At 41.1% G+C, this 21,451-nt stretch overlaps 2 protein-coding genes across 3 annotated transcripts in view; both read left to right on the top strand.

The window, feature by feature from the left end:
• Nucleotides 1-183: 183 nt before the first annotated feature.
• On the top strand, nucleotides 184-1,578 carry LOC108127791 (UBX domain-containing protein 1). Its single transcript, XM_017245082.3, has 3 exons — nucleotides 184-343; nucleotides 429-1,031; nucleotides 1,085-1,578. Exons 1-3 carry the CDS (start codon nucleotides 294-296, stop codon nucleotides 1,425-1,427), a joined length of 996 nt encoding a protein of 331 aa, XP_017100571.2. The 5' UTR covers nucleotides 184-293; the 3' UTR covers nucleotides 1,428-1,578.
• Nucleotides 1,579-4,280: 2,702 nt separating this feature from the next.
• nmo (serine/threonine-protein kinase nemo) overlaps nucleotides 4,281-21,451 on the top strand; it is a 55,987-nt gene continuing 38,816 nt past the window's right edge. For both annotated transcript variants that reach the window (XR_006246511.2, XM_043214033.2), the window contains exon 1: nucleotides 4,281-4,444. Coding sequence is in view for 1 of the 2 variants with exons in the window: in XM_043214033.2 (XP_043069968.1) it covers nucleotides 4,281-4,444 (164 nt within the window). In the remaining variant the exon portion in view is untranslated. The remainder of the gene's footprint in view (nucleotides 4,445-21,451) is intronic.

The following is a 21,451-nucleotide window of genomic DNA, read 5'->3' as shown; positions in this document are numbered from 1 at the left end:
GTTATAGCTTTTTTCAAGCCAAAAATCAATTTTATAAACCAAAACATTAGCTTAAAAAAAAGTTTTGTTTAAAACAACGTTCCAACTAAAAGTGACGCAAGTAACTTAAAATATTATTAATAACTTTATTACCGACTCTGGACCAATTTTCGTTTTCAACTATCGATAGTTTTCAGCCGATTGCTATTTTCTATCGAACTGGCTAGGCTTTGTTTTTGTGTGTCATTGCAGATTTTCATAAACATTCACAAAAGAAACTCGATTTAGTAGGTTAAAATTAGCAGCAAACAGCCATGAGTGATGTTCAGACCCTGATGGACATGGGCTTCGCCCGGGAACGTGTGTAAGTTACAGATCTTGGCTTGCGGGCTCGCTGCCGGCTTGTTGCGAAAATGGTGTTTCATAGTTTTCCTGGTGATTTTCCGCAGAGAATACGCTTTGCAGGTGACAAGCAACAAGGGAGTGGAGCCGGCAATGGAATGGCTGTTGGCCCACGGTGACGAAGAGATACCGGCAAATCAGAATACCGGGGAATCCCCGGCCTCCGCAGAGATCCGCCAGACATCCGGGGAGGATGCGGCCGCAGCAGCTCCTAGCAGCAGCGGTGCCGAGGCCTCTGCCGGTTCCCCTGTGGCCAAGTCTCTGAAATGCGACGACTGTGGAAAGGTGCTCAAGGATCACACTGAAGTGGAATACCATGCCGCTAAAACTGGTCACAGTAACTTCTCCGAGTCCACGGAGGAGAAGAAAGCCCTCACCGAGGAGGAGAAGAAGGCCCAACTGGCCCTGATCGAAGAGAAGCTTAAACAGAAACGCGTTGAACGCGAGGAGCGCGAAAAGGCCGATGCCCTGGAAAGGGAGAAGAACCGTATTCGTTCCGGAAAGGATATGGCCGAAGCCAAGCGGCGCATGGAGGAGCTCGAGATGAAGAAAATCGTGGAGCAGCGAAAACGCGAAAAGGAGGAGGAGAAGGCGGCCCGTGATCGGGTTCGGGCTCAAATCGAGGCAGACAAGGCAGCTCGCAAAGCCAGGTGAGGATCTAGAAGTTCCTATAAAGATATTTTTGAAAAATGGTCATTTTTAGAGAACAAAAGGAGTCGGCTGCTAGTTCAGAGCCTACAGCATCCGTTAGCTCTACCACAGTCACCTCGCCCTCGGCTGTGAAGTCTCCTCCACGCGACTATTCAGAAACCCGGATCCAGGTGCGTTTACAGGACGGTTCCACCCTCCAGGAGACCTTCAACGTGAAAGAGCAGCTCTCGGCCGTGCGTCTGTTCATCCAAGTGAAGACTGGCATCGAAACGCCCTTCTCGTTGATGACAACCTTTCCACGAAAGCTCTTCGCCGAAGACGACTACGAGAAGCCGCTGGAGGTGCTCGGACTGGTTCCATCCGCTGTTATCACCATGACCAAAACGCCCGCATAGGCCGCCAATGGGTAGATCTACAACTAAATCAACTAAACGATATGATTAGGATCTAAAACAAAGAATCGAATCGCGGCCCGATTTTTTTCCCAAAACATTTAATGTACGGTTTTATATATACATATTAAAGGATATTAACGTAATTACATAATATTTGTATTCTATTTTGATATCTGCGGGTGTTTTTTTTTGTAAAAATTAATATTTGGAAAATTTTAGAAGTTTTGAAGCTTAGTGGCTCCATCTAGTGAGTACGTTTCTTGTAGAACCCGGAAGATGAGTAGTCAAATTTTATTATTATTACATTAATAAATTATGATCGTTGTTTTGTGAAACATTTTCAGGAGTTATATTCTGCTTGAAGTTATTAAAATAGCTAAATATTTCTGAAAACTTTAATAATTTGAAGAAATTAAATTTGGCGCCCCGGCTCTACAGCATGTTGTGTCAAACAATCTCTATCTCGAACGCAACTCGAACTTAGTGTGGCCAAACAAAAAATACCAGAATATATATTTTGATAAGAAATATCGATATTTTGGTAAATTAACAGATTATTGATGTTTAGATATATTTTTTGTTTTATTCCTCTGTAAAACCAATTTCAGCTCAAAAAAGAATATTTATGAAAAGAAACACGTACTTAAAAACTTAATTTTTTTAAGTTTTTTTATACTATACTCGATATGGTATTTTTTGGCAAAACATCGACCTATCGATATTTGTTGAACTATTGTCAACACTAGCCGTCCTAACTAACACTCAAACCGCCCCCGTTTGCCGCACCGTTCGCATCGCTGTCGCTCGTCGCCGGATAAATCACACAGTTCTGACTTACAATACGAAACCCGTGCGCGACTTACAATACGATCGGAAAAAAAAATCTGCGGGTGGCTAATTTACAGCAGGATAACTGCGGCGGAGACTCGACTCGAAAGACGAAAATCGCTAAATCGCGACGCTAACTTGGCGAAAGGCTTAGTTGTTCCGACGACAAGACGCTGCCGTCGCCGCGTGTGTTTTGGAAACAGCACAAATAAAAAAAATCATTTATCAGAAGCCACTGGCAGCATATACTTGATTGCAAACGGACCCGGCCCACCCACCCCGCGCCCCGAGTGATAACAAAGATAATGCAGTAAAAGTTGCGAGAGCCAGAAACGTGACCCAGGCAATTGTTTGTTTGTCTGCCACACACGCACATAAATGTACGTTTGTGTGTAACTGAGTGTGCTGAGTGTGTAGCGTGTGTGTGAGTCGCCGTTGTTGCGTTTTTTAAATAATAATTAAATAATTAACAAAAATAAAAAAAAATTACAAAAATCCATTTCGAGTTTTTAGCTTGTTATCGTTTTGAGCAGCAGCCTCTTTGTCTCTGTCTCTCAGTCTCGTTCTCCCTCACACACACGCTTGCTGCCCCCGCGCACCCGTGCGCATCGTTCAACCCCACAAAACGCGGAAGAGCCAAAAAAAAAAATACAAAAAAAAAAACAGCCGTCGCCGCTGCATTTTTTAAGGTAAAAAAAAATCATGGAGAGTCAAAGGAAAACAACAGTCAGCCTACCAGCCAGCCAGCCAGCCCGGTGTTTAATTAGCCAGGAAAACTATGCCCTGGGAAATATGAGTGCCCCCCCTCCGGGCCATTTCTTTTGTCCCGTTTCCTTGCAATACATTTGAGCATTTTTTTTATTTTCATTGTTTAACTGTCCAAGTGAGCGAATCTGAGATCAAGAGAGAGATTTTTGTTTTATTTTTTTTGATTTTAGAGAGCAAAAAAAATGTTTAAATTTACAACAAAAAAAAGAAAGAAAAAGAAAAGTTGGAGCTCAATATTTGAGCGGCTTTTGCAGCTGGCCCGCGCAGGGCCCCAGCGCAGCCGAAAACGCAAGAATCCACTCAGAACCCCAAAACTCACTCACGCATACATGCGCAAGTCCTATAAACACACACTTACAATTGTAATACACGGACGCGCCCCGGTCGCGACAGCCAGCCAGCCAGCTAACGGCATATTTGTGCTCTCTCTCCCGACTTTCATCTTTCTCTCGCTCCTGTTTTCATTTTTCTGCTCTACAGCATCTCCCCATATATCCCAACAAAAGTACAGTGAGTGATCCTGAAAGAGAATACTTCCGGTTATTAGAGAGAGAGAGAAACTAACAGTTAATCCTTTGATTTTTAGAGAGAGAGAGAGTATTCCCACATTTGATCAAAAAATTTATTACCAACATCCGCTAGCTGGTTAGAAAGTCAATGTTGTTTATAACAGTACTTTTATTTAGGAATTTTAATTTTCAATTACCAATTGGCTATAAAAACAAGCTAACAAGTAATACCGTTTTCCTTTCTCTCCCTCCCGGCGCCCGGCACCTTGCAGTTCACCAAAATGTCCTCAAATCTCATTTAAATAAAAAAAATAAATAAAAGATTAAGTGTTTAATAGAAAAGAAAATAAAAGAAAAAGAGGCTTGATAGAGAGAAGAAAAGCCAAACAACCAAAACAGCAACAAATGGCCAACAATTGAATGGCGGCCATCAGTGGCCCCCAGCGGCATCCATTGAGCAATCAACACCATTTCTCCCACATCAACTCAAGCACCGTCACCACCACTGCCACCACCGCCACCATCACCACCACCACCACCTCGTCCATCACCGCTAGAACCACAGCAGCATCAGCAGCAACCACCAGGAAAAGCAACAATAGCACCACATCCATTGCTTCCATTGCTACCACCACTGAAACCCGCCAGCCACAACATTTGAGCTCCAGTGCCAGGAAACAAAAGCCAGTGCCAGTGCCAGTGCAGCAGCTGCTCGAATTATTTGGAATACTTGCCGCGTAGTCCATCAATGAGCGTTTCGATGTCCCTTGTACAGGGTGGTGCTGCTGGTGGTGCGCCCCAGGGCGCCAGCGCTATTTTGGCCGCAGCGGCTCCCTACTATCAGCCTCCGGCGGTGCCGCAGGATGTCCAGCCGGATCGTCCCATCGGCTATGGAGCATTCGGCGTTGTCTGGTAAGTTCTTTAAGAGATTTATATTACCATATAAACCGTATCTAAGGGGGTAATCTTATCTGTTTTGGTTAGGGGGTGTATTTTGAATAAATACTCTTTGAAAAGGGTTCTGGATTTTCTTATGGAGGAGGTACACTGTTGTGATACTATTTGGAGTATTACTGATAAGTGGAAGGGATATCCTATATCATTTCTAGAAATCTTTATAAAGGTGTTTCTTGTGGAATTCGAGATATTACCGATAAATGAACATAATACCGATCTGAAGCTGAAGGCCACCAGTCGCTATTTCTCTACCCCCCACTAGTTTTAGTTTAAACTATGAATAAGCTATCTTTATATAAATAAATAAACATAATATTCATACAAAAATCTTATAGATTTCATTAAAGAATAGATGTTTGTGATATTATTTGGGATACTACTGATAAGTATGAGGAATACCTATTAAAAACTTATTGAATATTTTTCTAAAGCAATTTCTTGTAAGATTTGGGATATAATTGAGAAATAAAGAGAATATTTAAAGAAAATCCTTCTGAATTTCATTAAAGAAGAGATATTTTTGATATTATTTGTGATACTAATATAAGCTAGGTAGAGTATCTACTACAGACTCTTCCCTGCATTTCTTTCAAAGGTATTCCTTTTTCTACTAAAAAGAACTACTGAATACTATTGTATGTATAGAAAATGGTTCTTTTTATTATAGAGGAAAGGTATTCTCTGTATTATTAGGGAAGCTTTTCATAAACATACAAATTTTATTCCTGAATTACTTTTTAGAGGCATTCCTGGTATTATTTGAGATACTATTGATAAATTAACCGAATACTTAAAGAAAACTGTGCTGTTTTCCATAGAAAATAGGAAAAGGTATACTATATATTATTAGGAAAACTACTTGAGTTATTTGTTGAGAATATCTTGAAGATATATTCCTTGTATGTATGTTAAGCTATTACCGATAAACAAACAAATAATTCAAAGAAAACTCTTCCGAACTTGATTATATTTCCTACTACTATAATATTTCCTATTTCCTACTAATACTACAACTGAGCCATTTATTGGGAACACCTTTAGAAATCTCTGTAAACTGATGCAACAAACCCCTCCAATAACCTCCCTGTACCTTAGTTTCTCATAAATATTCCAAAGACCACCCTAGGGTATTTGGCAGTTCGGTCTTTTGTTCTCATTTCCACACATGTATGGTTTAGTTTTTCATGTGATTTTTTGTCAGGGCCGGCCGACTGGGCCTCCCCGTGGGTTCAGCAACCTTCTGCTTAGGCCTTTGATTCTGTAACCCTTTTGATTGTGTGATGTTGTTGTTGTTGCTGTTTTGTGCAGCAGGGCAATGTCAACATCAACATGAGCCTCAGCCTCTGGCTTGGGCTTGGGCTCGGGCTCTGCCTAGTCCTCATCCTATCCATACTACACTCATTTCAATTCCAAGTCCCAAGTCCTTCATGATTTTGTGCCTTTGTGCATTTTTCAACATTTATTTTTTTTTTTGACTCCCTGAGGGTGGACTTTTCCTATGATATATATTTCTTACCCCAAGTCCTGGGCCTTCTCTCTGTTTTTGTAGCTCTGGTTTCCCTTCTCTTTGATTTTCCTGTGGACTTGACTCTTTTTGATTTAAATTTTAAATAAATGAGGTTATCGTCACTTCATTCCAATTAAAATAAGTATTATTTAACTCTCGCTGGTAATGTAGACAGAAACATATGCTGAAGTTCGGCAACGCTGCATTTACAAATTTCATTCACGTGTAAAACGGCATTTCCGGCTATAATCAAAACGCAAAGTGAGGCCAGTTGCCAGCTTGGTCTGCTGGTCGGTCTGCTGGGAAGCCAGTGAAAAACTGGCACACAACCAGGAGGAGGGCGGTGGCGACTTAGGCACAAGGAAGTCCAAAGACGAGAGCCACAAGTGGAGGAGAGCCCTAGGATGGAGGATGGGATGGGCAGGGCAGGGCTGGGCAGAGAGGCATGGAAGGAGGCTAAAAGAAAACACAAAGCCCAGAAAGGCAAAACTATGAGAAGCTAGAAGAGGCGCAAGAAGAAGAAGAAGCTCTGTGGCCCAACCCCTCCCCACCAGAAGAACTAGGAAGCCCTTCTGATTACCTTCCTGAAGGTAACTGAAAGTGGATTCCGCAGAATGAAGTCGTTCGGATTGGCTCTTTAAGGCAATTGTCAAGGGTGGAGAAGGTCTGAACTATATTGGATAATAATATTTTGACATAAATATTGACGGGATATAGTTATTAAAGGTATTTTCTTTTAGATAGAGACCTTAAGATACATAGTTTGTCTGAAAAATACCATAGATCTGTATGAGATATATCCCAAAAACGACTATAGATTTGTCTGAAAGTTGGATATATCATTTATTATGAGATACATTCCTTAAATAACTAGAGATTAGCCTGAAACTTGCCTCTACCACGTATTGTAATCCTCTTATCCTGAAAACCTCTATAGATTCAACCAAAACTCGGCTTTTCTATGTATAATAAGACTTATTTATAAACCCTTTATAGATCTATAATGCAGTATATATATATAAGATATATATATCCCATAACCACTATAGAATTGTCGGAAACTTAGATAGATTATTTATTATAAGATATTTTTTAAAAAACCTATAGAATGGCCAGAAACTCGGCTCTACCGTGAATTGTAGGATAAATCTTGAAAACCTCTATAGATTGAACTGAAACCTGGCTATTCTATGTATAATAAGACATATTTCAAAACCCTCTATGGATTAATCCAAAACTCGTAGCAGATATCCTGCCCCCTCTATCAAGGGGAGTGGTACTGGAACCCCGACTGGAATGCAATCAAGCGTTAAATTCAAGTGCCAAGTGTCGAAGTTGTTAGATGCAGCCGGCCCGGGCCCGGCCTGGCCATCGAGCTAAAGGTGGTGCTGCTTTAGAGGATCGGCCAACAGGGGGGTGGTGGTCGGTGTGGAAAGCTCAAAAGCAGGTAAAGCGTGGCTTGCAGGTGCGGAAGGAAGTGCCCCGCCAGGAGGGGCGGTCGTCGTTAAGTAGTTCTTGTTTTTGGCGCTGAAGTTGGGCAACATGGCCAACTAAAAATATAAAACTTTGACGGAATCTTGGAGTAGCTATATAGTTGGTCAAGTTTGGTCTCAAAGCCCACTAGGGAGAACCTCTTCATCCTCAATTACCCGACAACCGACACCCGAAAGACCCTAAAACACTTGAAACAATTCAAATAGAATCGACATCGATGGCTAGTGCCAGATTACTCAATTTATAATTTGATTCCCAGAAATGGCACTCGAGAGGTAGAGGAATAGGTGGGAGGAGGCAACCCAACCCGACCAACAACAACAAACATTTAACCAATTAATCCTAGGCTGAGTTCTACGAAATTTTCCTACGAAATGCATCCCATCGACTACAACTGGACACTGGACTCTGAAGAAACGAAAGAAGAATTGTATACAAAATTGTATATAGTATATATATAGATATATATATATATATATTTGTATGTATGTTTGGGACGACTCAGGTTGCTTCAGAGGCAGTGGAAGTGGCAGTGGCATAAGAAATATGCTATAAGGTATCCCAAAAGACGAGCAAATGAGCCAAGATCTTTGGGCTTTACTTTAAACTACCTGCAACTGGTTTTTGGGAGGTGAGCGGAGGCAGGCAGGCAGGCAGTGAGGCAGGCAGCGAGAGGCAGTCAGGCACTGGACCTTTTGCCTGCATCGCCAAGACAAACCCGCTTCCTGCTGCACGAATTGTGGTCTTGGACCTGGCCTGGTCACTGCTAACTCACTGATTTGGCTAAGCCAGAGCTAGCATCCCGATTATAGGTTCCTGTTACTTGAGTTTAAGGCCAGGAAACGGTTGGGAGATTGGATTAGAACCTCAAGCGGATATTTTCTTATAAAGGTTGTTAATATAATGACTCTGACTGTCATAATAAGTGATTAGATTTATAAAGAAAGGTTTCTATTATAAAGTATAGTCATCCAAGAACTATTAACTAAAGATTCAGATGATTCAATAGAGGTCTAAGCTCATTTCAAGGGTGTCTCCAGTCTAGACTATAGGCTGGCACATCCCGTGCTAATCCCACAACTCTTCACATCAGCCCCATAGCAGAGTTCCCGCATGATATAGCACATATTTAGTTTTGGATTGCTTCCAACCACCGAAAAATATATATTCTCGAATGCATAGTTTTATTTACTCCCCAGTCGTGGTGATATCAGAACCCGAATCTCATACCATCTCTCATCCACTCATCCACTATTTGGAACAGCTGCTCCTCACAGCCAGCCAGCCTGATGATGCTGATTCCCGTCCTGTTTCGGGTTTTTTTGGTTCTGCGGTGGTTGGTTGGTTGGTTGAACAACCTTCGCCTCTTTTTCAGTTATTTTGTCTGGCACACGCACACCACCACACAATGGTAGACACACAGATACAGACCGACAGACAGACGTTTACAGGATATGGTTGTGTCGTGAGGTCCCGCATATGTTTTCAGACCCAGACCCAGTCCCAGTCTCGTTTCGATTCGATTCGCTTCCCTGGGAGAGGAGGGAACACATCCCGAATGCAACCGAACCTGAACCTGAACCTCAACCATCCCTACTTCCTTTGTTTGTGGATCGGAGGGGGTATCTTGCAACGACAAAGTTTTTCAAAAAACACACACAGTTTTTTAATTTTCAACATTTTCCCGTAAGGGAGTGCCTGCTCCTGTGTTTGACTTTGAAAGTGTTTTGAATAATTATCCTGTTTTCCTATTTCCTAGATTAATTTGGTTCTATTTTCCATCAAAAACAGGATAACAGATACTTTTCTATTTGAGATACAAAAGGATCTCTAATCTTTCATCTCAGGGTCCTACCTTGCATCTCAGGTAGAGTTGGAAAAACATTCCACCACGTCCTTTTACCTCATTGGAGACAAAAGAAGGAATTACGCACGCAATTTTGTCTACAGCTTCATCGCCCTCGCACTACCAGATATAGATACAAAGATACTCAGATACAACGCAGTTACAGATAGGCTAAAAACACACATGCTATGACCGAGACACCAAGCCAGCTTAGTTCACTCGAACGGTTCAAGTGAAGCGCAAATGTATCTTTGAAGTTTATTTTGTACTCTCTATGCTCTACTCATTCCATCTCCCTCTTGCCTTTAGCCCCCTCTCTTTCTAGTCTTTTTTCAGAGCCTCAGTTTTAGGTACAAATATCGTGTAACTAATTGTGGCAGAAGGGAGCGAAATAGAAAGAAATAATGTTGCACCAGACCCGCTAGCCAATGTGCGTGTGTATCTGTATTTGTAGCTGTATCTGTATCTGTGAGGTGCGTGTTTGCCGAGTGTATCTTGAAATAATTTTCACTTGCCCCGGCTTAGACCGCCTGCGAGCAAAGCGCCCCAAATGAAAAATAATAGTCAACCAAGTGCCACCAGACAGAGCTTGGGGTTATGGGGATTGGAAAGGCTATTGAAGATTGCGTTTGGGGTATGGGGTTTGGGGTTTGGGTTAGATTCCACCTCGAGCAGGTACTGCGTGTGTGCCAAATAAATCATCGTGTGTTGGCCAACACAGAACGAACGTTGAACGGTGCCCTCCTCTTCCACGGAGCTGGCTCGTAAAGTGCATCGGAAAACTGAAATAGACAAGCCGAGAGACAGTTGGACACGCCAGAGGGGGGGGGCCTGGGATAGGTAGGGGGGCGAGGCACAGCCTGGGGCGGTCAACTCTACTTGAACCCGAACCTAATGAAGCCACTATGGGTGAATAGTTACGGGGCTCAGGTAGAGGAGGGGAGGCCACAAATAAAGTAAAACCCATCCAGGTGGGAAGAACTTTTACACAGGCTAGGAGAGGTAGAGGGCGGCTTGGTGGGGAGGGAAACTAATTAAGTTTTGCGTCAAACTATTTTCCTTGAGGGGCCAACGGGAAAAAGTATTCGAAAAGTGTTTGGAAAATTTATGCATCGATGTTGTTTAGTTTTTTGGGAAAGCAATCAGCATAAGCTACATATCAGAGCTTAAGGAGGTCTGTAAGGCGTAGGGAGCATAACTGAGGCTTCAAGGGATAAATGCCCGATTTGAAGAAAGTCAGAGTGAAGGAAAAGTGTCAACCAGAGAGATAAATGACCGACTTGAAGAAAGTCTATACTGTTAACAAAATAACATGACATGTTATGAGTCTTAATCCTTGAAAGGTGATTGGGGTTTAATGGATGTTAAGACCTTATAGATGATAAAGTAGTCTTATAAGTATTCTTTCATGGTATATACAGAGCTAAGACCCAGAATAACTATCTACTTAAACCTCCTAAAAATAAAATAAAATAAAGCTAACCAATTCCTGCTAATTAGGCCTGATCTGACACCATCTTCTCCCTGGCTTAGACAGGATCTGCCATCCAGGATCTCTCCCTGGACCACTTTTGTCTGCCTGGTGACTGCCTGAGAAGATCTCTCGCATATTTAGCACAATGGAAAGATCTTTTTGGTTATTTTGTTGGCCAGCTAGTGGCACGACGGCACAAGTCACTCAGCCGCAACGAGAAAATCGTGCTGGCGTTTAATGTGGCAAGTAGGCTTGCAGCTGCAACTGGAACTTGCAACTTGCAACTCCAGCAATGGCAACTTTGGGCTGTAAACTGTTGTACTGCCATTGTCTGGATACCCTCGGCTTCAGTCTTTATGCTAAATGAGGGTTTCGTTGGTCTTCTCTGGTTGCAACTGTAAAATGCCTGCAGCGGTGAGAGAGAGGGGTGGAATGCAAAACAGCCTATCTGCAATCTTTTGTTGCAAGCTTTTGACAACATTTTGCCACCCTTTTTGTATTTTTGAAAAAGGCCGAACGCGAACTGGAAACCGACTTTGATTTGTATCTCTGGGGGGTAAATTTTCGACTAATTTTTAGACACTACTTACTATGTATTGTTGAGGTTTTAAATTAAATATTTAACCTATCTTTGCTTGAAAAATGATTAAAATTCTGACCAGCAACTTGAAATATTTCCTTAACCCCAATAATGCCACATAATCAGAAACGAACCGAATCTCAAAACCCACTAATATTGTGGGGATACTTGAATCTCAACAGACCATGGTTTTTGACTGCATCATCATCATCATCATTATCATCATGATGATTATCCTCCTGATTGGTTGCAAGCTGTGTGTGCTTGCCACTAAACGCTTTTGACATTTCAATTAAAATTCTAGCTAAAGTCTATGGCGGTAATTGCTGGAAAATGCCTGCGCAGTGGAGTCGAGACCCACAGCCACAGCCACCGCCACTGCATCGTCATTGTTAAATATTTACCCTGAACCATAGAAGTACTAGTACTGGTACTAGTAGTACTCTTAGAGAAGTGTATTTGGAAAATGTTGTGTGCCGCCTGGCGCCGCCAAAAAAAAAGACCTCTCTCTTTAGATATATTTTTTTTTTGCCTTTCCACTGTCGGGAAGATAATTAGACAGATGCGTTAATTGTGGCATTTCTTAGGCCTACTTGCTGCAGAGCTCTATCCATCCTACTCTTTCTCTGATTCTACATCTCATGCCACCTCTTTCTAATCTCCTTTGACAAATGACTCGCTTGGATGATGTTGCTATGCAATTATCCCAGGTATTCTGGGTGCAGTAACACTCTCGTATAAGGTATAAGGTAGCTTCACCTGATTTCCTTTTTTAAAAAATACGATTTATTTATGTGCGTTTATTTTTTGCATATTTCTTTCGAGTCGGCTTTGTTGTCAACTGTCGTTATTGATGTATGATCTTGATATGAACAACAAAAGGTTGTTACTCTCCAGGCCCACTCCCCCCATTCCCACTCCCCCCATTCCCACTCCCCCCATTCCCACTCCCCCCATTCCCTCCCCTTCAGAAGACAGCCTCTGGTGCAACAAAAGCCTCTGGTGCGTTGTTTCCTTGGCGCCGGCAATGCGTCACAGCAGAGTTGGGGATACGGATACGACTTTTGACTCGAATAGGTGTGTGTGTATGTTCTGGGCACAGTAGCAGGGGGTCTGCCAAGTGCATATAATGCCTAGTGAGTGGGTGGGAAAATCAATCAAGATAAAATAATATTCGCTATACTAGGAGGGGGAGGTGGACGATGACCTGGAATGGAGGCTGAAATGATTGTAGAAAGGGTGATGAGAAATTGTTTAAAACCTCAGAAACAGAGAAAAGATATACATAAAAGAATCTTTGGGAGTATATACATATATAGTGTATTTTATTCAACAGATATTTTCTTAAGTATAAGTATAATTTTTAATAAAGTTCAGCTACGAATTATAGACATTGATCTATAATACCTAGAATCAGCACTACCTTAAGGTGAAGTAGTCACTAAAAAAGGAATAAAATTCAACAAATACCGAATAAATTCATTGAAATTAAGGATTTAAAAAGTAGAAGGACTAAAAAACAACCTAATACCAAAGAAATCCATTCACAAAACACCCACAATGTTATACCTTATTCTACCTGCCTATACCTCCTTTTATTTAAGGATTATTAGCATCCTCAATATTTCGCAAAATCATTGAAATTTTCGAGCGGATTTCTGCTCCGTTTAAAGCAGGTGCAGTTCTCCTGCAAAAGGAACATTGTGTCAGGTCCTTAAAATACAGGCTTGATGAGCCATAGCCTACGCAGGACAAAGCCAGTGAGCTCAAATTACAGTTCAAAAAAAAAAAAAACAAAACCAGACAAGGAGACAAAGCAGATCGAGGATCCTGTCAGACAAGAAGGATCAATGGCAGGATACTACAACGACTGGGTACCTGACCCTGTTGTTGTCCTTTGCAGCTGTCGGGCTTCGTTGTCCTCATTTTGTGAGCTAGTGGGAGCCCGGTACCAGGAGGCTCCAACCAAAAAACGGCAGATGGCCAGATAATAGCATTGGAGCTGGATGGAGCTGGGCCGTTGACCCTGTCCAGTGGCCACATAAAGGATGAGCATGAATGTTAATATTGACGCAAGGTGGAGTCTGGTGGAGGATGCAGTTGGCTTTTGGTTAGCCAATTTATTAACGAATTTTTAGCCGGTGACGGGCTCCAAGCCTCCTCCACCTCCTTCTCCTCGCAGAAGAAGAAGAAAGTGCTGGAAAATTACTCGTTACTGTTACTGCGATCGTGACAGAGTGATTTATAATGTGATTTTCGATTTTTATAGCCAGCTATTGAAAATAATCTACAAAGTATAACAAATTGTAGGGTATTATAATAATTGTTAGTAGTAAGGTAGAGTATTTCTAACATTGTAGGCTGGTTCTAGTTCTAGTCTAGTCGAAGATCTTCCGTAATTACTCTTGAGAGTATTTCCGTCACGTTGTGATCACATAATTTCCATTCAACTGTGACAGGTACACTTGGGAGGCACTTTGGGACTTCCATCCCCGAATGTTTGCTCATCTCTAAGGAAGGCAACAATGTCTGCCCAGCCCCGGCACGCATGCGCAGCGCAACGCAACGTTCATTGCACCCAAAACAATAAAAACAACAACTACTACAAAATATAAAAATAAAAATAAATGAAAAAAATAAGAAGAAGAAATACAACAGCAAAGAAGAATGAAATTTTTGTGAGAAGAGAGGAGAGGAGAGCCTTCTTCTGAGCCAGAGAAGAGTCTACACACCATCCGGTTCTTGGTCGTCTATACTGACCGACCCAGACCCCAAAGTTCTTCGGGCTCCAGTCTCTCCCAGCCCCCTCCCCCTCTATAAGGTAGTAAGCCGAAAGTCTCAGACCGCGTTCATTGCCTTTGGGGTACTTTCCCGGTTCTCCAAACCTATCCCAAGTTAATTTTTTTAAACGCATTAGTATTAGTGTGTGTGAGGGGGGGAGGGGGCACAGTTGAAATATTTTTAATTGAACTTTTGCCTCCAGATGTGCACTAACCGCAATAGAGGAGGAAGTGCGGTTATCGATTAGTTAGATATGGGAAAAAATGATGACAGGGTCACCCTTCGATAGTTCCTAAGTATTCGATTATCTTTTATAATAATTAAACTAATTAAAGATTCTCTTCTCTTTTTCCAGGTAAGTCTTTCAAAATACCAACTACAAACTAATCAGACTAAGCTGTGTAAGTCAATTAAGTGAATCATGTTGCATTTGTCGTAAAGTCGAAGTTTATTCGATAGTTAAAAATAATTAACGGGTATGTGGGCGCATACACTCACACACAGGATAAGAAGAGGGTCGGTCGGGTCAAAGTTCGAGTGGTTAATGAGCTGGTCCGAGAACAAGAAAGAAATGTGAGGAAAAATGCCATAAAACTCACTCGACAACAGAATGCATTAAAATTTTCTTACCAATCATAAAAATGCGTCATAAAATAGAAGCTGGCGTGGAAATCCAACATGACCATGTTGTCAGATGCATCTTTTTATAGAGAGGAGGAATGGAGTGTCTGTTGTGTGGAGGATAGAGATGGCATCTCAGCTTGAGGGTCAAAGTGTTCTCCTAGCATCAAATTTCAGGCACCCACACTTGCCGCTCCTGATGATGCAGCCTGGAATGCATGTAGAGTCAGAAAGTCAGAGAGTCAGAGTCAGTGCCAGAACGAGGACACTATATATACCCAAAGTCATCGAAAGAAATCAATAAAGAAAGTAATTTGAAACGTGGCCGGGCAAGACAAGAGCTCGGTACTCTGTTCTCTGTTCTCTACCCGCCAAAAGGCAATTTATCTAATGGTAATATTGTATGGCTATAAAACAATATTGGCAAAAGGCGAGTCCTCTCTCGTCAGCTGTGGAAAAATGCCGGACAGCACGAACTAGCAAGTTAGGGGGGGAATATATCTTGGCTACAAGCTTTAAGACTTAAATTAGAAAACTAGATATATACCACAAACCTAGCTTGTATTTTTAGAAATACCCCCTTTTTTTTTTTTACAAGCCATATCACATGACAATGTAAGCTCATTTCAATACCAACCCCATTGAAATTGAAAAAAAGGGGGGGAAATCATAGAAAATTTTTAATTAAAAAAGAGAAGCAGACCCCCTGCTCTGTTGATTCTCTTCCATTGATATTGGCTAAATTTAAAATAGTGGCCCCCAACGACATTGATTTGTCAGCGCCCCGGGTTGGGGGATATATCGCCCCTCTCATGTTCTCAGAGAGTGCCGGGCTGTGGTATTTATCCAGCTGTTAATTGTGTGTGATCTTGAAGAACAAGCCAAACATGTTGAACAATTTCTCCAACTATTTTTATATCTCTATAGTGGAGGAACATATGTGGTGAGACATTAGCGCGACCCCTCTGGTCGGATGGCAAAGTTTGATGACCTTCACGGGCGGAAAACTATATTTTCCGAGGGGGCTTCCTCTTTCTTTGGCCAACCCTCCCTACATATCACACTGTTTGCTTTTCGATTTGTGTAAACAAATTGTTAAGAAATGAAATTTTCTTTTTCGGTTTGAAGATTTGAGTGATGTCTCTTATAGGAAGTGGAAGTATTTTTCTCTGAAATTTCTCACAAAAATCCCTTGTTGGCAGGACAACCCGCTGTGAGGCTTGACCTCTGTCAAGAGGCCTCTGCCTCTTCGGGCATTATTTTTTCTAATTTTTTGCTGAGAATTTTTAGGTTCTTTTCCTGGAATAGGAATTCGTTATGGTTGATGCTGGTGCGGGTGAGGCTTTGTTGCTAAAATTGTAAAGAAAAACAGGTTCCTTTTAAGCCAAAAAAATCATTTCTTTTTCTGATTTTTAAAGAAGAAATATTAGAAGCATATTTTTGCCAGAAACTGTATTTCTTTTTATCCACTTTAAGGTTTAAACTTTACTTTGTGCTAGTTAGTCTTTGTTTAAACTGCTTTGGAAACCTGCGAAGAAAAGAAAACTCTCATCAAAGGAAAACTCATTAAACAAAGTACACTTGAACGCCCCATGGAGGCGGACACACCTATAGCCGGACCTCTCTGCGCTTCTAAACTTTAACCCTTTTCTGTATTATTTCTGAGCATTATGGCGTAGCTCACGACTTATTAACAAAGCTAACCCCTAGTGCTAGTGTTGAAGGTAGTACCTCGACTACTACTGCAGTTTATTGTTTGAACTTTTGCGCATTTTTTTTTTTTCGCTGGTGGTTTATGTGCGATAAACATTTCAGAATGAAATTTTACAAACTGTTGAAAGTGCTTACCAAACACAAGCACACAGAACACACACACGCAGGTGCAGGTGCAGCTTTGTTGGTGCAACTTTAATTGTGCAACAAAATGCGATCCATAAAATATATAGAGGACGAAGAAGACCCAAAACCTAGCATAGTTATCAGCGTTTAAGAGAGACTGATTTTTTTGGCAGCCACTTAAGACTGTTCTGCAAGCTTAGTGCCTCTTCTGATTCCTATTTCTTTTATTAATCTTATACCTTTATATTTTTGTTTTATTTTTCTAAAAGGTGTGTGCTATTGTTGCATGTATACCTACCATATACATGCAACCTTCCCGCTGTTTTCCTATTGCAGTTGCAACTTTATTATTTCAGGCATTGCCTCGGGGCTTTTCTCAGCTCCTTTGTCTGACTGCCACGCCCCGCAAAACCGCCTTAATTATAATGCCTAGGTGACTGGGCTGCGAAAAGTTTCCCTCCCAGTACAGTACAGTATATACCATACATATATCACGTTTGCCTGGAAAACTTAAATGAAAATGAAAAACTTTGCATAGCATACATCTGGGCGTTGTGACAAAACGACCTGCCACGCCCCTCTAGGCACTGCCATACCCTCCTCTATGAAGGTAGAAATTTCAATTATCTGTTTCGTTGAATTTTCGACAATATTTTTTTTATTTTTATTTTTTGAATAAAAAAGTTTGAATTTCTTGTTGTTGTTTTGCGTGCTTACCCTTCGCTTTGCTGCCTTTTATTGTTTGCATAAATTTCAGTGCCACGCCTACCATTCTCAAGGGGCGGAAGCGGGGGCGTACAGGGAATGAGACTGTCTGGCGAGCAAAATAAAAAATTATGCACATAAATTCAGGCGCTTTGGAGTCGTAAACATTTGCCTTGTAGTCGCATCCGTTTTTTCCTATTTTTTGTTTTCTATTTTTTTTTTTGGTTGTGTTTCTTTCCTTCCAAATAACCTTTCAGGGAAGCTTTCTTTAAAGTCCTTCCTTTACTTGCCATGTTTTTTCCTACTCTTGCAGAAGGTATTCTAATTTTGGGTTTAAAATTATGAAAAAAAAAGGGTATTACTTGTAAGTCCTAAATGCTAAAGTCTAGATCGTAAAACTCCCATATAGGAAGTGCTATGACTTACATATATGATTATAAAGAAACAAGATTGGGAATTTTTAAAAAGCTCACATCATAACGAATTGGTCTGATAACTAAATTCCTATAAGCATCGTTAAACTATATCTTACTTTTTGGCGATATATGTATGTATCTGTATCCTAACCTAGAAATTTCTCAACAAAATAGAAGTTTAGAATCAACTTGGAATAAACTTTCTAAACTTGAAATATCACTAGAAAAACGGGTTTCTTCTAACGGAAAACATGCGTATGATAACATTTAAGATGATGCTTTTATTTGCTAATTATTCTATATAGTTATTCTATAACTAATAAAATGATTCAAAATTATAATTTTAAAAAAGAAGCGCCTTCCTCCTCGATTCTCATAAGTTGCACTTAAACACTCCTGAAATATCGGAAAAAACAACTTATTTTTTCCTGGATTTTTCTGGAGTATCCAGATACAGTATTTTCCGATACTGTATCCGTTATTCGCCGTACATATGTATACCATCCTGTATTATCTTCTAAAATAAAGTCCCACTTAACTCTAAGGGTATATCCACTTCAACTGGCATTACATAAACTTTCCTACCTCGTTTGTCGTGTGTTTTTAGCTTACTCACTGGTCTAGAATTCGAAACGCCTTTGTTGGATTTCCCAAAAAGGTCCACTCATGTTTTTATTATTTTTCTGGAAAATATAAATTACCTAAACTTTGTCCTACAGACGAGGACTATATTTAAAACTGTTGTATTGTTTTGAAGGGCGTGGCAGGACTCTAATAGGCTTACCCATCAACTGTCTGTGTGTTTGTCAGACTCTGACAGATTTTTGCTCATTTTTTTGTACAAATAAAAGGAAATCAAATTAAATATTTAAGAAAACAAATCCATATTTGCCTTGCAGCGAATAATTTTGTATGTAAACTCTCTCATTTAATATTTATTTCTTTAAAAAATGTGATTTAAAGCCGAAAAACATGAAAGCTCACACACCTAGCTATGTATCACTTGTGCCTGGGAAGAAGCCTTGTGGAAAATCCGAAAACATATTTCAACGTAATAAATATTTTGGCACTTTTAACCAGCTCCCGACCCTCCAGAGCCAGGAGCTCCCTCCCGCCCACTCCACACTCTCCAATTTTCAGCAGAATTTTCCGGAGTGCGTGCCATGGTTCGTTTGTGTTATCTGCTGCCACACAATTTTCACCAAATGCGAAATGCGAAAAATAATCCACGGACAGGGCAGAGCAGATGGTTGCAGGACGAAGGATGTCCTTCTGAGATCTGAGGTCTGAGCAGATTGAAAGTTTTGCGTTGCTTTGTATTTAGTGAGCAGCAGCCTCCACGTCGTCGTCGCTTAAAATTAAACAAAACAAAGTTCCAAGCTACGAATTTTCCACCATCCCCTGAAAAACCTACAGCTAGATGAAGGACACACACCCCCAGTTGTCCTGGCTGGGAATCTCGGTGGAAGTCAAGACGGAAACGCCAGCCAGAGGGAGTTGAAGAACGTAATCTGGCCAACTAGTCGAACGAACCAACGGTGCCCAGAACTTGTGCAACATCGTAAAAGTAACACAGTGTGGGCCCACAGTGGGCTGTTACCTCACATGGAGAGAGAATCCAGTACCCAGTTCCCCCAGTACCCAGTATCGATGGGAAAATCAAGAGGGCTGTAAAGCATAGCGGGGGAGTATGAGTTAGTGGAGGAGGCTTCCTCTGCGGAGCAACTTTGGCATAAATTATTTTTGGTCAGAGGCAGAGGCAGAGGCACTGAACTTGTGTCGTTGCCTGCATAAGTAATAAAAATAAAATAAAAATACCCACACAACAACAAAAATGTAGAAAGAAAACTAGTAATTTGCTCGTAAAATAGTTGGGCTCAAGTAATTTTAACGATTATGATCTTAATCAAGTTACCAAAAGGGGGACTCTGAGAGGAGAGCCTAGAGAGCACTAGCCCGAGGATATTTTATGGTCTGGCCGGAGGAGACATATTTTTGTCACGTTGTCTCGAGGTTTATTTTATAAAATGAAAGTATTAAAAATAAATGAGATAGAGATACAGATTCTACTTCAAACTTTAAAAAGTTTGTATCCTTTAAGTTCTAAGGACCAAGGTTAGCACTTTCATTTAAATCGAAAAAAGTGAAACTTTTCCAAACCATCTGACTAATTTAGATGCTAAATGGTAATGTCGGGCCTCCAACTATCCTAGCTCGTCCTTTTTCTGCCCAAAACCCCAAAGCCCCAAAAACGCTTAAAAGTAGGCAACATAGTTCTCCACCGAGAAGCGCAAAAAAAAAAAGGCTCCGAAAAACAGAAACATCACACGCGGCGTATGCGTAACATAAAATTAGCCACAGGATTTTGCAGGGCATCTCCTCTCTTGCTCTAGCACTTGGTACTAGCTTCTAGCTCCTGGCTCCAGCAGGTCCTGTTGAGGTCCTTTCTCTTTTCCTCTCCGGGGGGTGGGAAAAGTGCGCGTCATCCACACATGAAAATGGCTGGCAAACAGTCGATGATGAAGAGGAAGGAGGAGCAGGAGGATGGGTGGATGGGAGGCTGCGGAACTGGACCTGGGGGTCGCACAAAGGACAAACGAATGGTGGACGGGAGGAGCAGGAGGATGGCAATTGGCGGAAAGCAACAACAACAACAACAACAAGGATGGCACAGAGGCATTGGCGTTGCCAGTGGCGCCAGTACACGTGGAAAGGTGGAACAGGCAGGGGCCAGGACATGGCGGCATGGTGGCATGCTCGAATTTAACCGCTTATAACACCCCTGCGTCCTTCCGACACGCATACTAACACATACACACTACCATAGCTGAGTAGATTTTCATGTCTGTGGAAAAGTTTTCCTGTGCGCTCTCACAGTTTTTGGTGAAAATTCCCGGGAAAAACACACACACACACCGAAGGAAGCCCAAAAGTCTGAGCAAATCTTTTTCTGCTTCTTCCAGCTCTGGGCCATGATTTTTCTTCTTTCATTGTTACGTGTCTCGACTGGGGGCTTTTCTTTGCTTTTCTCTGCTTTTGTTATAAATGTGTTTAGTTATCCGAATGAGAAATGATTTTATTGCCCGAAAAGATGCGATACTACGACATTTATTTAATTGTTTTATTTTGTTAAATATATTGTTGGATTTTTTTTTAGACGTTTTGGTAACCAATAGTTTTGGTAACCAAAATCTTCTTTAAAAATCACTTCATGTTTTGAAGGTTGGGCGCCAGTTCAATATAATAATTGCCTATTGAAAATATATAATTATTTTTATTTACATTTATTTTGAAAACTATTTTGTAGTATTAGTAGCTAGAAATGTAACCCCTTCAATGAAACAATTTAACCCCTTTAGATCGAAAAAGAGTGATATATTAGAGCCAAATAGTTAACCCTTTGGAGCTTAAGCCCTTTGGACCTTATCAGACTGCTACCAGCCTGGTTTGAAACTATTTACTGAGTCAGGCTCTGGACCTATCTAGAGGATATTTCCCCAGCCACTCCCCTCACAACAAAAGCTTAAAATTTCTCAAAAATCCCAAACCAAACACCAACTAATTTTAATTAGAAAACTAAACAAGAGAGAGCCAGTATTTCAAACTTTTAGTTAATTATCCATTATCTATTATAAACTATACTTATTTTTTCTCAGTGCCCTGACAGGCAGCCTCTCATCACAAACTGTAACTCAAATC

The sequence above is a fragment of the Drosophila bipectinata genome, chromosome 3L (assembly GCF_030179905.1).
Source record: "Drosophila bipectinata strain 14024-0381.07 chromosome 3L, DbipHiC1v2, whole genome shotgun sequence".
Taxonomy (NCBI): Eukaryota; Metazoa; Arthropoda; class Insecta; order Diptera; family Drosophilidae; genus Drosophila; species Drosophila bipectinata.
This window is presented reverse-complemented; position numbering and strand designations above follow the sequence as displayed.